This window comes from Zonotrichia leucophrys, chromosome 10 (assembly GCF_028769735.1).
Source record: "Zonotrichia leucophrys gambelii isolate GWCS_2022_RI chromosome 10, RI_Zleu_2.0, whole genome shotgun sequence".
Lineage (NCBI taxonomy): Eukaryota > Metazoa > Chordata > Aves > Passeriformes > Passerellidae > Zonotrichia > Zonotrichia leucophrys.
The window spans coordinates 7593638-7607946 of record NC_088180.1 but is presented as its reverse complement, the minus strand read 5'-3'; the positions used below and the strand labels follow the sequence as shown (position 1 = coordinate 7607946).

Below are 14309 nucleotides of genomic sequence, written 5' to 3'. Positions count from 1 at the left end.
AGAAAAACCTCCTGATTACAAAACTGGCAAAGACACCACAGAGAGAGACCATGGGAGCAGAATCTGGAAGGATTTGGGAGGACAGTGGCAGCTGTACCACTGGGCTTTGTAGGCATCTGTGTCCAGTCCTTTCTGCTGAACCACTTCTGATGGCAACTATTGGAATATGATCCCGCAACACACTGCAACAGGCAACAAACTCCAAGAAGAGATCAGAGTGAGGATGTTGCCAGAAACTTTCTGAAACACAGACACTAAACCTACAAGTTCCTGTCCCTGCACAGTGCTAAGAGACACATGCAGACATTTTAAACATTCAAATAACTTCAAGGAAATAAAGCTAGTGCTTTAACATGTAAACCAGCTCTTCAGTGAGTCAGTTCGCAAGAGGCAGAATCCTGCACCAGGCACTCACTGCACGGAGAGCCCTGCACTGGGCCCAAGGGATCAGACAGGACCTTCACAGCCCCTGCAGCCCCACAAGGGGGGGTCCCCTCTCAGACACCCCAACATTAGAGATGCTCACAGGAGAGCACTGAAAGCTGTGCACAAAGCAACTTTTGCACCCACCGTGTAAGATTTAGCTGATGTGAGATTTGCAGACAAGTGTCCTTGCACAATCCTTTCTTGTCTCAGTTTCTTTCCTCAAGCTGCTTCAAGAGCAGCAAAGAAAGGAAATTAGGGTGGTGTCTCCAGCTAGTCTGCAATCTTATAATTTAACAAGTGCTGCAGACAGGCTGCTACAAATATTTAACATATGGATTCATCTACCAGTAACAAAGACAACTCCACAAGCTTCTTAGCTCTCACTTGTTTCAGTGCTCAACTATCTTGACTCTTTTCATTTGAATCAAGGCAATTTTTTTTCCTTGCCATGGCGAACATCTAAGTTATATTATACAGAGCTGGAACACTTTTTCCTGCCCTGCCTTAGCATTTTTCCAGCATTAACTAAAATCCATTTCTTTGACATTTACTTACAGGTTGTAATTTTTAAAACTCTATCCATTCTTGGCTCAATCCAATCTTCTGCAAATTTCACCAGTTTTAGAGGGAAAGGCCCTTTTTTGCTCCCATATGCAATTAAAAAACAGAATTGTGCTCAATTTTCAGCAACATGCACATTTTTCATCTTTAACTGCTTGCTTCCCTGATCAATACCAGCACATTTGCTTAACTGTGAAGAAATATTCAGACCACAAGCACACTAGAATGTCTGGTAACTGCTCCAGAGTGCAGAAGGAGGAACAGGATAAGAAGTGTTGACAGACAAAGCAGCAGTTCTCCTGCCATGTTGCAAACAGCCCTGGGGGGTAACTACACACACACTAAGCACAAACTGTCTGGAAGTCTCAACTTCAATCTCTCTCAATGTAAATGGAGAAACTCTTCCATACAGTCAGATATTTGCCATCTTTAATGGGAAAATAAAACACTAAAGTCTGGGGATTATTTATTAATTATTTCAGGATGAAATGAGGCTGTTTAACTTGTCGCTTACCAGCTTGGTGTGAGGAACACCAACTAACCCTTCCTTCCTTCCTTCCTACCAGGCAAGGCTTTTATCCACAACAGTAAGACTTTGCCAGAAAGGTACAGCTGAAATAAAGCTTTCTTTGTGAGGGTGAAGTTATGTTGATCTCAAACTGGAGAGTTATGAACTGGGAGGACATCAGTGTTTGGTTATTTATAGTCTCTGTTTTTAAACAAACACGTTTGCAGCCTCTCAGCAAGTGCTGCACAGGCGCTGAGGCAGCCGTGCTGCGGGGGCAGGAAGCAAACACCAAGCAAGCAGCAACAGCTGGAACAGGAACCACTGCAGGCAGCCCGAGGTGAGCCTTCCTCCCACTGCTACCCCAGCCCTGGGGGCTTGTAGGAGCTTGGGCAATTTCTTACTTTATGTAGGGCATCAAAATTACTGAAACTGTGAAATGTAGTTTTGAAGCTCCAGCTCTACAAAGGAGTACCTATCTAGTCAGTTATTCAATATTCTCAATGTTTTTACAAGTTTTATGAACAAAGATGATCTGAATGATTTACTTGTAAAACTTTTCTATGCTTTACAGGCCTAGGAATTTAGGAGAAAATGTGAGGAGTTAAACACAGTTAACAGTGTGGAGCATTCTTCAGTATAAGCATCAGAATATTTGCCTTCACACACTCCTTGAGGAAAGTTGCAGGTGTCCAAACTGTCCTGTAGCAGATGCTTCTATAAGAAAAATGCTGGGTTGTTACCTGCCTGCAGAAATAAAGACATCTGCCACTGGAGAGAGGACTGGGAGAATTGGATCTAGTAACAACCCATTTCAGATAATGCTACAGAACTGTTTCCAAAGCCAAGAGCTGTGCCTAACATCAGTGTCATCTGCCCCTGCTCTGCAGTAGCATGCCAGTACTTCAGGGCAGAACTGAAAGGACCTGAAAGGAGGAGATAAATTCCATATAAAAGACTTTTTTCTTTTGCTTTCCTCTCCTGCACCAATATCCTTTAAAAAAAAATTTTAAAAAAGACAACCCACACTAACAAAATCAGCTTTCACACCAGAACTGTTATAGCTGAACTTTGCCAGGACCAAATAATGAAATATCCCTTGAGTGATTAAAATAAAAGTTGGGCAGGCCTTCTTGCTACCCAAAGGCACAACTGCTAAATATTTAGCAATATTATAGAGTAAAACTTTAATTATGTTCTTTCAACTGTAAGCCAATCTAAGCAATTTCTAGTAATGGTGACAGAGCTTTCTTTTAGCATTGCATGCGATAAAGCATTGGCATATTTAAGATCTGTAGCGTTGTACATAAAAAGGAGGCTCTTAAAAATAATCCACTACAAGAGAGTCTCCAGATAACTAACTTCCAAGAATTACCATGGTCTCTTCAACAATAAAAAGTTAACAGTAAAAGAATCAACAAATGAAAAGCATCAATTTTGCTTTCATGGAACATCATATGCCTAAAGACAGGAATCCTTTGCAGCACTTCAAAAAACTTTAGACCAAACTCCATCATCAGAAAAAAACATCAAAAGACTGCTTCCCAAATAAGATTTATACATGGTTATATCTGACCTCAGAAAAGATTAGTAAAATTATCCCCAACAAGATAATTGATCTGTCATTTCTGTCAGAACTGCAAGCCTCTGCCTCTACAACACTTTGTATTATGCAGTCTGTCCCAAGGCAAAGTGGAGATGCCTATTCCAGATCTGAATCAAAAGGGGAAGGGAAGAATCCTTTAATATTTGAATCAGATTCTTTCTTATTACAGTTCTGAAATATCAGAAAGAAAATAGTATTAAAAAATACTGTTGTACATGTCCTTGTACAAGATGGTACAACACCAAGAAATGGTCAAACAAGGTTTATTTAAAATAGCAATAAAAAATGTATGAATAAACATGATTATTTGTTTTGAGTGAAATGAGCAAATGTGATGATTTTGTATGCAGGAAATGGTATTTTGGCAACATTCACACTACTCAAATTACATAACCTGTACTCAAAAGAACATTTTACCTAAAGATGGATGAATTATTTGATGTGCTACAGTTCTTCTGTGGGACTGTGTTGGTTCACATTTTGTAAGACCCAGGCAGTGCAGGCCTGAGTGCATGCAGGGAGCACCTGGAGCAGCACTGCAGGAGGCACCAGCAGCCCTGCACTGGGTGAGAAGCTGTAAAAGCACACCAATAATCTGATGTCTCTGTCTTCAGCCTGAAGAGCAACAAACTTCATTTTAGATCAATGATCTTTATCTACTTTAAAGGGTTGATGACTAAGTCAGCTTTTTAATTAAAAAACAGTATCTTTACAGGAAGCTGCTATGCCCATTTAAAGGAACATGTGCACTACAGCTACCTAAGAAAGGATTTTCAATGTTTTACAATCCTATATTAATACAGCTTTGAAAGTTTCTGTCATATTTTTATCCACACTTCAGCTTAATGGATATGTGTTTATTCTTGGCACTACCTGATCCAACATATTGTTTGAAAACCAATCTCAGTGGAGCTGGGTTTTCTTTCCAGCACAAGGATATCCTGTTCACATCTTTTCTGATCTACTTAAGAGGGCAAGTGGTTCATCATTCTCCTCACAAGCTGTCAACAGTGCCTTTTGCACTTTAACTCTGCTCTCAGGAGGAAAAATGGAAAGGTTAATTATGTGAACTATGTGGCAGACAGAGAAGTCTGCTACTTCTGAGCTACAGCAAAGTATTGCTGCTGCAGTGTATTGTTTGATCTTCCATGCAACAAAGCACATGAAACCAAATGAAACACCTGGGATGCCTATTTTCTTCTACCTTTTCTTAAAGCATGAACACCATTAACATGAGAGCTCCTTCATATTGCCATGTATTCAGTGACTCCCCAGGTTAACTAACCTGACTGGTTGATCTGCCTTCCTCCAGGCTGTGCAGGAGGAACGGGTGGGCTTGGAAAGGTGGTGATTCTGCAGTACCTTACCAAAGCAGGTCTGGCAGTTCCACTGGCCCCATTCCACTCCCTGGGTGACTCTCAATTACTAAAAACGTTACTGCTCCCATTCTTCATGCTCCCACAGGATGCTAGGCTGAAGAAAAACTCCCTAAGGCTCAACACACCACACTTGAGATTATGAATGCAATAAGGACTTCTTGGAACAAAGCTCCAAATTTGCAATGCAAAAAACAAAGCTGAAATGAGGACATGCCTCTTAGACTGGTTTCCTAAGGAAACAAAGCTCATTAGAGAGGGGCAGAGATGCTGAATTTCTATTATTTCTGCCTTCTCCCCCAACATTTGAATCTGCTGATCAGCTTTAACACTTTTACAGAGGGGAAGAAACCACAAAGATCTGAACTTCCTGAACACTTTGTGAAAAAATGGTAAAAAAATGGCAGCCTGGATAAAGGGAGGAGTGGGATGTGTGCTTCCCCTGAAAACTGGCACTTAAGAGTTTCCAGTTCTGCAAGGGAAACCCACCAGCTGCCCAGGCTGTACCTGCTGCAGCACATACTGTGACAGCCATTCAATTTTACATTTACTTTCAAGCTGGATTTAAAATACACTATATCTATTTTAAAAGCAAATTAAATTTAAGCACATCTATTATTAAAAAGCGAATGGAATAAATCCAGTGATGTTTCACCACATCAGCAGTTTAGATCTGGGGGAGGAGGAGTTGTCTTCTGTTTCAAAACCTACTGAAAAGCATGATTCCACTTTTGCAGCACGCTCTTTTCACAGGCCTCCCAAAGCCTGCTCTGCAGCTCCTCCTGACACACAGCAGGCTCTCCAGCCCCGTGGGCTACCCAAACTGACAATTCTACAAAATTAGCAAAGAAATATTTATATTCACCTCTTCCATTTCATAGATAAAGAACATTTTAAAGACTATTCCTTTAACAACTCTAGCTTAATTTAATAACTCCAGCTTATATTTATCCAATCTAAAATTACAAGAATTTTGCTACGAAATTCAGAAGAAACACAATCAGACAGTACTATCTTCAAACTTGGTTAACAGCATCTCTGTACAGAGATGTCTATCCTGACACCATTCCAAGAAAAAATATGGAAAAATTAAGTATTAGTCAGACAGTCCATGCCCCGACAGAAAAGACCTGTCAAGCTGAATCAGTGTTAGAGGAGAAAGTCAGTGGAGCATGTGCAGTTATGTGCACAGGATCTGAAAGTGCTGCATGAGAAAATCTGTTGGAAATGGATAATACCAGCAGGGCTAGGACTGCCCTGATACCTGTATTTTGGGTCACATTCAGCCATGCATAAAGTTTGGTTAAAACAAAACTAGTGGGAGTGGGGGAGGAGGAATTATGATTAGCCTTCACAATTAAAAAAAAAAAAAAAGCCACTATAAAAAGACCCCAATTATACAGTTTTTTTCCTATAATCTGCATTCTGAATGTTATCTGGGTTTCCAAGCAGACATGGAAAGCACCAGCCACTGGCAAGACCTGTAGCAGCAAATCATCTCTGCAAACCCTGCATGAAAGCATTGCACAGCACAAGCAGTGCCACAGCTGCGAGCCTTGAGCGCTGCCCTGAAATGCTCAGAACGCACCACGCTCCATGACAGCCACACAATTATCAGCAGGGATCTCCAGGAGAAAGGTCATTTCCCTCAGCAACTACCAACATAAAATACCATACCAGCAAGACTGCTGGAGACGAGAAAACCAGAAAACTTGCATTTTAATTCACAAAAATGAATGAAGTTTTCTTTCCCCCCTACCCACCATACATGTTTTATTACTCCTTATCACCACTAGCAGCCTTCAGTCTAGTTCAAATATTCCCTTTCCCCAAGGATATTACTGGAATTAATTGTTTTCCTCCTTTCAGTTCACAGAGCAACCATTTTCCTTACAGTCTTTGGGTGATAAGGGAACCAAATGAAATATTCCACAGTTATGAAAATGAACCAGGGTTTAAGAGTGAGACTGAGCTGACTTTGGACAACAGCACTTCTCCAGAGAACCTTCACCACCTTCTAATGACATAAGCTTAATAAAAGTATTATAAAAATTGTACATCCACTGTTTTTAATTTTGCTTTACATTCTGCTGTTTCTAATTCAAACCTGAAAGGAGCTTACATACCTGAAAGCCTATCCTTTCCAACTAAAACTGCCCTAATAAAAGGCATTTCTTCTACCCATGGAGCTCTCCTTACCTGAAAGTATTACTGAAGAGTCCGTTTTCATCTACTTTGCTATTTATTCCTTTATCCTTTTATCACCTTTTAAACCAATAGCAGTACACAGCTGCAAAACTGCAGTCACAATCTCCAAACTTAATTTGGGCTCAGCTACCTGATTCGTGTAGTAGTGTCCTTGTACCCATCCAGTGTTCCATTTGCACATAAAATATTTCAGCAAGGTGTGCTCCTTACAGTCCTCTCGTTCACATATCACATTTACACAAAGAATTACTGCAGAAGTGTACAGTTATCCTCAAAATACTTTATGCAAGTGCCCACAAACTTAACTTTTAATTTTAAAACACTGATTACATATTAACCAACTTCTTTTGTCCATTGCAAATCACAGATTTCTGGAGAAGCTCCACTCCTGCTGAGTTTGTATCTTCACTGCTGCTTCCCCTTTGCTACTACCAGTCTTCATGTTGTTTTCCACAAGTGCCTTTTTCTGACATGTCTTATTCTTACCCATTTCTCATCAGTAAAAGTATCAGACACAAAGAAAGAAAACAGCTATGAGAAATGGGTTTGCAAACTCAGCAAAATATCACTGCACTGGTTTACACTTTGATATTATCCTCAGAGCCATAGAAGCAAGGACACTTGCCTGGGTGTTTTTTCCCCTCCTGTAGACTAAAATACTGAAGAACTTGTTAGGTCAGCTCCAGAGTGCTGAAATGTGCCAGTATGTGAAAAGAATTCCACCACCCAGGATATGCAAAACTGTCACACACCCCCCAAAGCATCTCCAGCCCTTTGAAGCCACACCAACACCACAGGAAAAAAGTGTCCTGGTTGTTATATGTCATATTTTAATCTACATGCCATAAGGCTTATTAGATTGGAAAATAAATCACAGGCACTGAGACTACTTATTACTATAAATCAAAAGTACATTCTGATGCTTTATGTATGAAAAGAAAACAATGTAAGGGTGTTCCATAAAAGAAAGTCAGGGCTAGGACTTATTCACAAAGCTCCACTGGAGATAAAAGGATCATTCAATCATTAAGTGATCTCAGCTGATTTAACATGGTTTAAGTTAGTCCTGCCTCCTGACAGGGATGCAGTTCTGACTAAGAGAAAAAAAGAAATGAGGAAAAGAAACCTCATAACCAGATGCTATATCCAGAGAGACTGATTGGGAATATAATTGTATAAATAGGAAAAAAAAGTGTTTCTGCTAAAAAAGCTGTCTTATAGGTTAGAATTTATCTATCCATGCTGTACTTAAACAACTTTTTAGGCATGTTTGAAGCCAGTGCTGTAAACTCAAAGATTGTATCTGCAGCACTGAGTGGTGTCTACAAAGCAAAGGGAGCAAAAGCAAGTTCCAGAGCACTGTGTACACCCAACTCAGGAAAAGTTCACCTATAAGTACCTAAATAACCCTCTGCAGGATCCACCACATGCGCAGAGCACAATAACGCAGCTTTAATGCAGATGGGAATATTTGATTAATTTTATTAATTATTTATAAATGCAACTTAATTACTTGCTGAGATATCAACAGGAGAAAAGGAGTTCTCATTCTTTATATTCCACCTCTAGTGCCAATTTTGCCTGTTTCTTTAGATTAAATTAAATTCTAACCACCTCTATTGACTGTGACAGACTGATCCTAGTAATGGTGTAGATCTGCAAGTGCGGGGTTATGCTGGAAACTAACAGACCTCTCTGGTCATTTACCAGCACGGGAGATCCCGGGCAGGAACAGCAGACCAAGAATTCAAAGGCACAGGGGTTACTGCACGTAATATTTGTTTCTGTAAATGTCAAATGCTACTTAAGAATTCTTTTATCTCACCTTATCTTCTCTTTGAAAGAAAAGGAAATGTGTAATCGAGTGATAAATTAATGTGTTCCCATGTTTAACGAGAGGGATAAAACAAACTTACAGTCTGGTTTTAGACATCTGGGTGCTCATGGGAAATTTTGTTAACTGTGAAATTAAACCAGTGTAAGTTGTAGCACACCCTCTCTCCCAAACTCCTTTGTGCAAGAGATTAAGTAGATGTAAAATCAGAACCCTGAACGAGAAACACAGGAACATGCTGTTCTTTTTTCCATCTTTTTAACCATGCTTTTGAAACATTCATTTAGCATTACAAATGCCATTCCTACATTTACCTATCAACATTTGAAATGCATATTGCAGTATATGCTATTCCCTGGCTGGAAAATACTTGGAACACTCACAAAATTAGTAAAAGTCTGTGACAAGAAAGAAGGGCTGAGAGAAGAGGTCTATGTCAGATTTAAGTTTCCAAGAAAGGGCAGTATAGATTTTGGAGAGTTTCAAAGAAAAACCTGTAAGTGCAGCAACACACCACCTTGCAGAACTAACTCCAAACATGTTTGTGTTATCCTGATGAAAATCTCCTAAGCACCATCTATGAGGGAAGTGTTAGAAGACTCAGAGTCAGAAAGCTCAACAAATTCCTGATACATGTCTAAGACATAAAAATTGAGTGGTTTCAACAGTTCTAAGCATGTCCTTTATACCTTGCTAGCACCATCAAAAATACCACATATATTAACATACTCTAGTTACTTACAGTTAGGAAAATCAATAGGTGTTTCTAATGGACTTAGTTTTCTTTAGATCCAAGATCACCAAAGTGTAAATTCAGCCCAAGCAGTACAAATCAGGCTGAAGGGCCTTCTCAGCACGAAGCCTCCCTTACACAAACACACAGTGCTCAGAAAGGAGCAACAGGTCTGTTGATAGTCACGCATAAGATCTGAGTCCCGGCTAGGCAGATATAACATTATCATAGTGCTCTCACAACGACTGACCATTTTTAAAGCCTTTTTAAAAAATTAAACCAGACATGCAGTGCACTCTCCTCTGTAGAAGAAAGGCAGGTGTAGAGCGGTGGCAGCTCCCGCAGCAGCAGCAGCAGCGCGGGAAGGAAGGCCCGAGCGGGGCTGTGTGCGGCGCTATCGGCAGCCGCCGTGAGAGGAAGCACCTGAGGGGCGGCCCAAGGCCGAGGCTAAGGACAGCTCGCTCTCATCTCCGCAGCGAGGCCCCTTTGTCAAAGCCTGAGTCGCTGTTCCGGAGCCGTGGGGCTCCGGCACGCAGTTCCCCGCCCGAAACACCGTCCCGGGGCTCTGACCAAGCCCTCTGCCAGCCCAGCCCAGCCCAGCCGAGCCGAGCCGTCCCTGCTCGCTGCCCTGCTCGCCTCCCCTGCCGCCCTACCTGCCCGCCTCCCGGCCGCCGGAGCTCCCGCAGCCGCGTCACGCCGCACCTGCCTTTTTTTGGGCTCCGACCGTGTCTTTTCCGTCAAGGCAACATCACTTCCCGTACAGCCCGAGGTGGGGGCGGGCCGGGCGGCACCGCCCCGGCGTGTCCCGGCCCCGCCGCGGCCACCTGGGCGGGCTGAGCGCGGCCCTCGGGCAGCACCGCGCGGCGCTCAGGGGCGTTAGCCGGGCTGGCTCCTCAGCCCTTCCCTCCTCACCTCCCTGAAAGATCTCGCGCGGTTGGTAAGAATTCATGAGAGGCAAAACAGGTTTTGCAGCGAAAATCCGCGGTGCCTGGTTAATGCACACCACTGTGGTTTAATGAGCTCTTCCTGCCGCCTGCTGGCTGCCTGCCTTCCCCCGCGAGGGAAGAACGCTCTTGACTCTCAGCGCTTTAAACCCGGCAGTCTCAAGAATTCAGCAAATCTTAAGCTCAGTTGCATCAATAACCCTTCCACCTGCATCCCTTCAGACACCCTGTTTCTTGAGGCTTTTCAAATTCAACTGCCATCTTTATGGACAATTCCAGTCATTATATTTACAAAGGAAGTGCCTTCTAGACCTGAGCTACACCTCTTCAAAATAACCTTTTCAATACTTAGTGGTACTGTAAAGGAAGCTGCCAGAGTCACTGCAGTAATTCAGTGATGGCACTGAACTTTTGTGGCAATATGTAGCATTTCCTGATAGAATCAGGGAATGGTTTGGGTTGGAAGGGGCCTTAAAGACCATCTGGTTCCAATCCCCGGCAGAGACAACCTTGCATTAGACCAGGCTGCTCAAAGCCCCATCCAGTCAGGCCTTGGACACTTCCAGGGATGGGGCAGCCAGAGCTTCTCTGGGCAACCTGTGCCAGTGAATCACCATTCCCACTGTAAAAAATTTCTTCCCAATATCTAATCTAAACCTGCCCTCTTTCAGTTTAAAGCCACTGCTGTGTAATGTCATGTCCAAACTGCAATTGCTGCACTCAACTGCATTCTCCCAGCCCATCTTCTACTGCTATCCTCCCATCTCAGCTTCTATACCAGTACCTCCACCTACAACATTGTTCCTGGCTTAAAATATAGACACACAAACATTTCTTTCCTCATTCTGTCCAAACAAGATTGTGTTAAAACCAAAACCTGGCATAAGTTTGTCCCAAGATCTCCTGGGTTTGGTTTCTTTTTAGATTTACTGAAGTATTGAAGTATCTACTGATTTTGTTTCCCGAAGTCTCAGATTCTATTCTGTCAGACTAATCCACACCTACTCCAAGGGCCATGCTTCCTTCCTGAGCTACACACTGAGGCTCTTCTTAAGGACAACCCATTTTCCAGGCAGATTTATGTATTCAATATCTACTGTAGCCTCACTCTGTCAGGACTGACATCTGTGTATAAGCACATGTGGTACGTGTGTTTATGTACATATGGCCCGGTCTGATTATAAGCTACCAATGTTGGGTGCAGTTCCCTTCTCAGCATGTGCACAACTGCTTCCCCAACTGAGCTGACGTATTAAGAACTGACACCATGAGAAGCAGAGAAAAATGGTATTTATCACTTGGAGGATCAGATCAGAGGCAATCCAACAAAACCCATGAAGCATAACGACACAGCAGCAGCTTTCTTTTTCAAGTTTCCTGATGTCATTTAAATTTAGAGGAGAAACTGCCCTTCAGACATTTAGCATGTCATCCATGATTCACTGACGTCCCGGAGTCTGGTACGAAAGACGCAGGCATGCAGCTGCAGCGGGCGGGCGGCTCCAGCGCGGGGCCGGGCTGCGGAGGCGGCTCGGGCGGGACGGCCCCGGCAGGTGACGGTCGCGCCGGCTCCCAGCGGCTCCATTGCCCCCGACGGACGGGGCGTGCGAGGGCCGGGCTGCGAGGCGATGCCCGGGAATGGCGCCGCACACCTCCCTCAGGGCCTCTTGTCAGGCGCGGCGTCCGGCGGCGATGCGGCGGGGCCGTGTGGGGCCGCGGGCGGCTGGAAGAGCGGCCCGTAGATGTAGAGCCCGCTGGCCACGCCGAGCGCCACGGCCACGGCCACGTGCTGTAGCGGCAGCCGCCCCCTCATGCCGGCCGGCGCTGCTGCCGCGCTCACGGACACGCGTGGGGCAGGAGGGCGCGCACTGCGGGGCGGCCCCGGCTCGGCGTCGGCCCGCAGCCCCGGCGCCCTCACCTGAACGCGGGACACGGCAGAGCCCGGCTTCCCGCTGGCTGCCGGCACCGGACGGAAGTACCGGCGCTGTCCCGCCTCCCGCGGTCGCGCATGCCCCGGCGGGAAGGCGGCGGGGGAGCTGCGGGCGCGGATGCCGGAGGCGGTGCGGCTCCGCAAGCGGCGGTCGGTGCTGTACAGCTCGGCCGGGGGGGCCGCAGCGCAGCGAGGCGCCGGTAAGCCAGGCCGGGCCGGGCGGTGAGAGGCAGGGGCAGGGCTGGGGGGCGGCTCCCGAGGGGCCCCTGACGGACCAGCCTCGCCCCCGCAGGTGCGGCCGCGCCCGCGTCGCTGCTGGCGCTCGCCCTGGCGCTGCGGACCCTCAATTGCTTCCTCGTCCAGACCAGCTTCGTCCCGGACGAGTACTGGCAGTCGCTGGAGGTGGCCCATCGCATGGTCTTCAAATATCCTTCCCCTGCCGCGGCCCCCGCGCCCTCTCATCGCTCCCCGCGGTGCCCTGGGCGGGTGGGCGCTCGGGCACGGCTTTGCCGGGAATAAGGTGTTGGCTTGACCAGCAACACACACCCCACCCCTCTGGCCCAAGGGACAGAAGGTCTCGATCCTAATGGCTCGGGTAAAGCTTTTCCTTTCAGTTGGTTATGATCTGTCCTTAATATTCATAATTATGGTTACCTGACTTGGGAATGGACAAGTAACTTAAGGGGCTACTCGTACCCACTGATCTTTGCAAGCATATACAAAGCATTACAGCTGCTGGCTAAGGATAATGTTCAGCTGCTGGTAAGTATAATCAAAAAATGTGTATCTGCTACTAAAATTCGATTTTAAAGTATTGTATTTAAACACATTGTCACATTATCATTGTCCAAGTAAAAGGCAAAGCCTTGAGTCTGGCAATTAGAGATGTGTGAACACACAGATCCCACTGATTTCCCATGGGGGCAGAACTTAATCATAAATTTCCAGTCACAACACTGATGCCTGCAAGTGCAGAGGTCTCTGTCAATCTCTTGGATTTTCATACTGATTGTGTTTGCCACTACATCATAATTGCACAGTAGTTCAGTTTTCCAAAGTGTTTAGCAATGTATATTTGCACTCAACCCACAAGAACTAACAACAGCCCCTTTTGATTTCTATTGGAGATGTAAAACAGATAATTCTACTTTCCATCTCTGAACACTTTCAGTTGAACTTCAGACATTCTCTGTTTTGGTAGAAATACTATCCTTACCCAAGGCCCTTACTATTTCATTTTTAAAATCATAAAAAGCTATAGAGAATACTCACCAATTCACTATTTTCATACTTGAACAGTCATTCACTAATTCAGTCCTCTCTTAAAACTTGGAATTTAACTTGGTTTGTTGCAAGTACAGTTTTCTCTCTGCTTACACAGATCTGGGTCCCTAGGCTTGCACAGGCAGTGCTGGCTGCTTTTGCTGATGTGAAGCTTTACTCATTAGTGCAACACCTTGAAAATTCAGAAACAGCAAAGTTCGTGGTGAGTCATAACCTTTAAAAAATTATGCATGTTAATAAACACTCGTTTTGCATTGTAAAATAAGTGAGTGCAAAATAATATGTCACACCTTGAAGAATTACCACCTTCATTTAGGTGAACTTGTTTTAATGTGTTCATAATTATTTTCAGTTCTTCTGCCAACTCTGTTCCTGGTTTACATGGTATTCCTGTACCAGAACTCTAACAAACACCATGGAGACTATTCTCACCATTTTTGCTCTTTCCTACTATCCGATAAAAGGCTCCAAGATGGGGAACAGGTGAGAAACTTTCTCCTAACAGTACTGATGATTTTTGGTTTGGGATGACACCAATCTACAAATATTGTTTAAAATGCTAACTTTTTTCTTAACATCTAAGGCAACCAAAGCCTTAGATGTAGCAAGAGTTCTGTCTCCTGGAAGGAACATTCTAATATTTCCACTAAATATTTTTTGAGATTATGTTATAGCTGCATGTAAAATTAGCTATCCCCCTCTTCCCTTTTGCAAAGCGTGACTTTATGGGAAACTTATTTTAAACTTTAAAACCATGGAATATACAGTAACTTAGGAAAAGAAAACAAAAGCTTTTTGGGGTCAGATATAGGAGAATTGGTGGTCACAATTTTCTTTATCACTCACTATTTTAAAGTAGGTACCTCTAGTTAGCAACTCCATTGTAACAAAGTAATTCTAGA

The 14309-nt window shown here is 44.1% G+C and overlaps 2 protein-coding genes across 8 annotated transcripts in view; one reads left to right on the top strand and one right to left on the bottom strand.

Annotated features, from left to right (window-relative positions):
* Window positions 1-10123, bottom strand: part of RAB27A (RAB27A, member RAS oncogene family) — a 30129-nt gene extending 20006 nt beyond the window's left edge. For 2 of the 6 annotated variants that reach the window (XM_064722491.1, XM_064722494.1), the window contains exon 1: window positions 9903-10122. The gene's annotated coding sequence lies outside the window, so the exon portion shown is untranslated. Of the gene's footprint in view, window positions 1-9902 lie in introns of all 6 variants that reach the window. The other 4 variants (XM_064722495.1, XM_064722490.1, XM_064722493.1 and 1 more) reach the window with 4 other exon arrangements.
* A 2078-nt stretch (window positions 10124-12201) lies between these two features.
* Window positions 12202-14309, top strand: part of PIGB (phosphatidylinositol glycan anchor biosynthesis class B) — a 7561-nt gene continuing 5453 nt past the window's right edge. For both annotated transcript variants that reach the window (XM_064722489.1, XM_064722487.1), the window contains exons 1-5: window positions 12202-12323; window positions 12416-12548; window positions 12768-12885; window positions 13505-13609; window positions 13760-13890. In XM_064722489.1, the coding sequence (XP_064578559.1) occupies window positions 12242-12323; window positions 12416-12548; window positions 12768-12885; window positions 13505-13609; window positions 13760-13890 (569 nt within the window). In that variant the 5' untranslated portion in view covers window positions 12202-12241. The remainder of the gene's footprint in view (window positions 12324-12415; window positions 12549-12767; window positions 12886-13504; window positions 13610-13759; window positions 13891-14309) is intronic.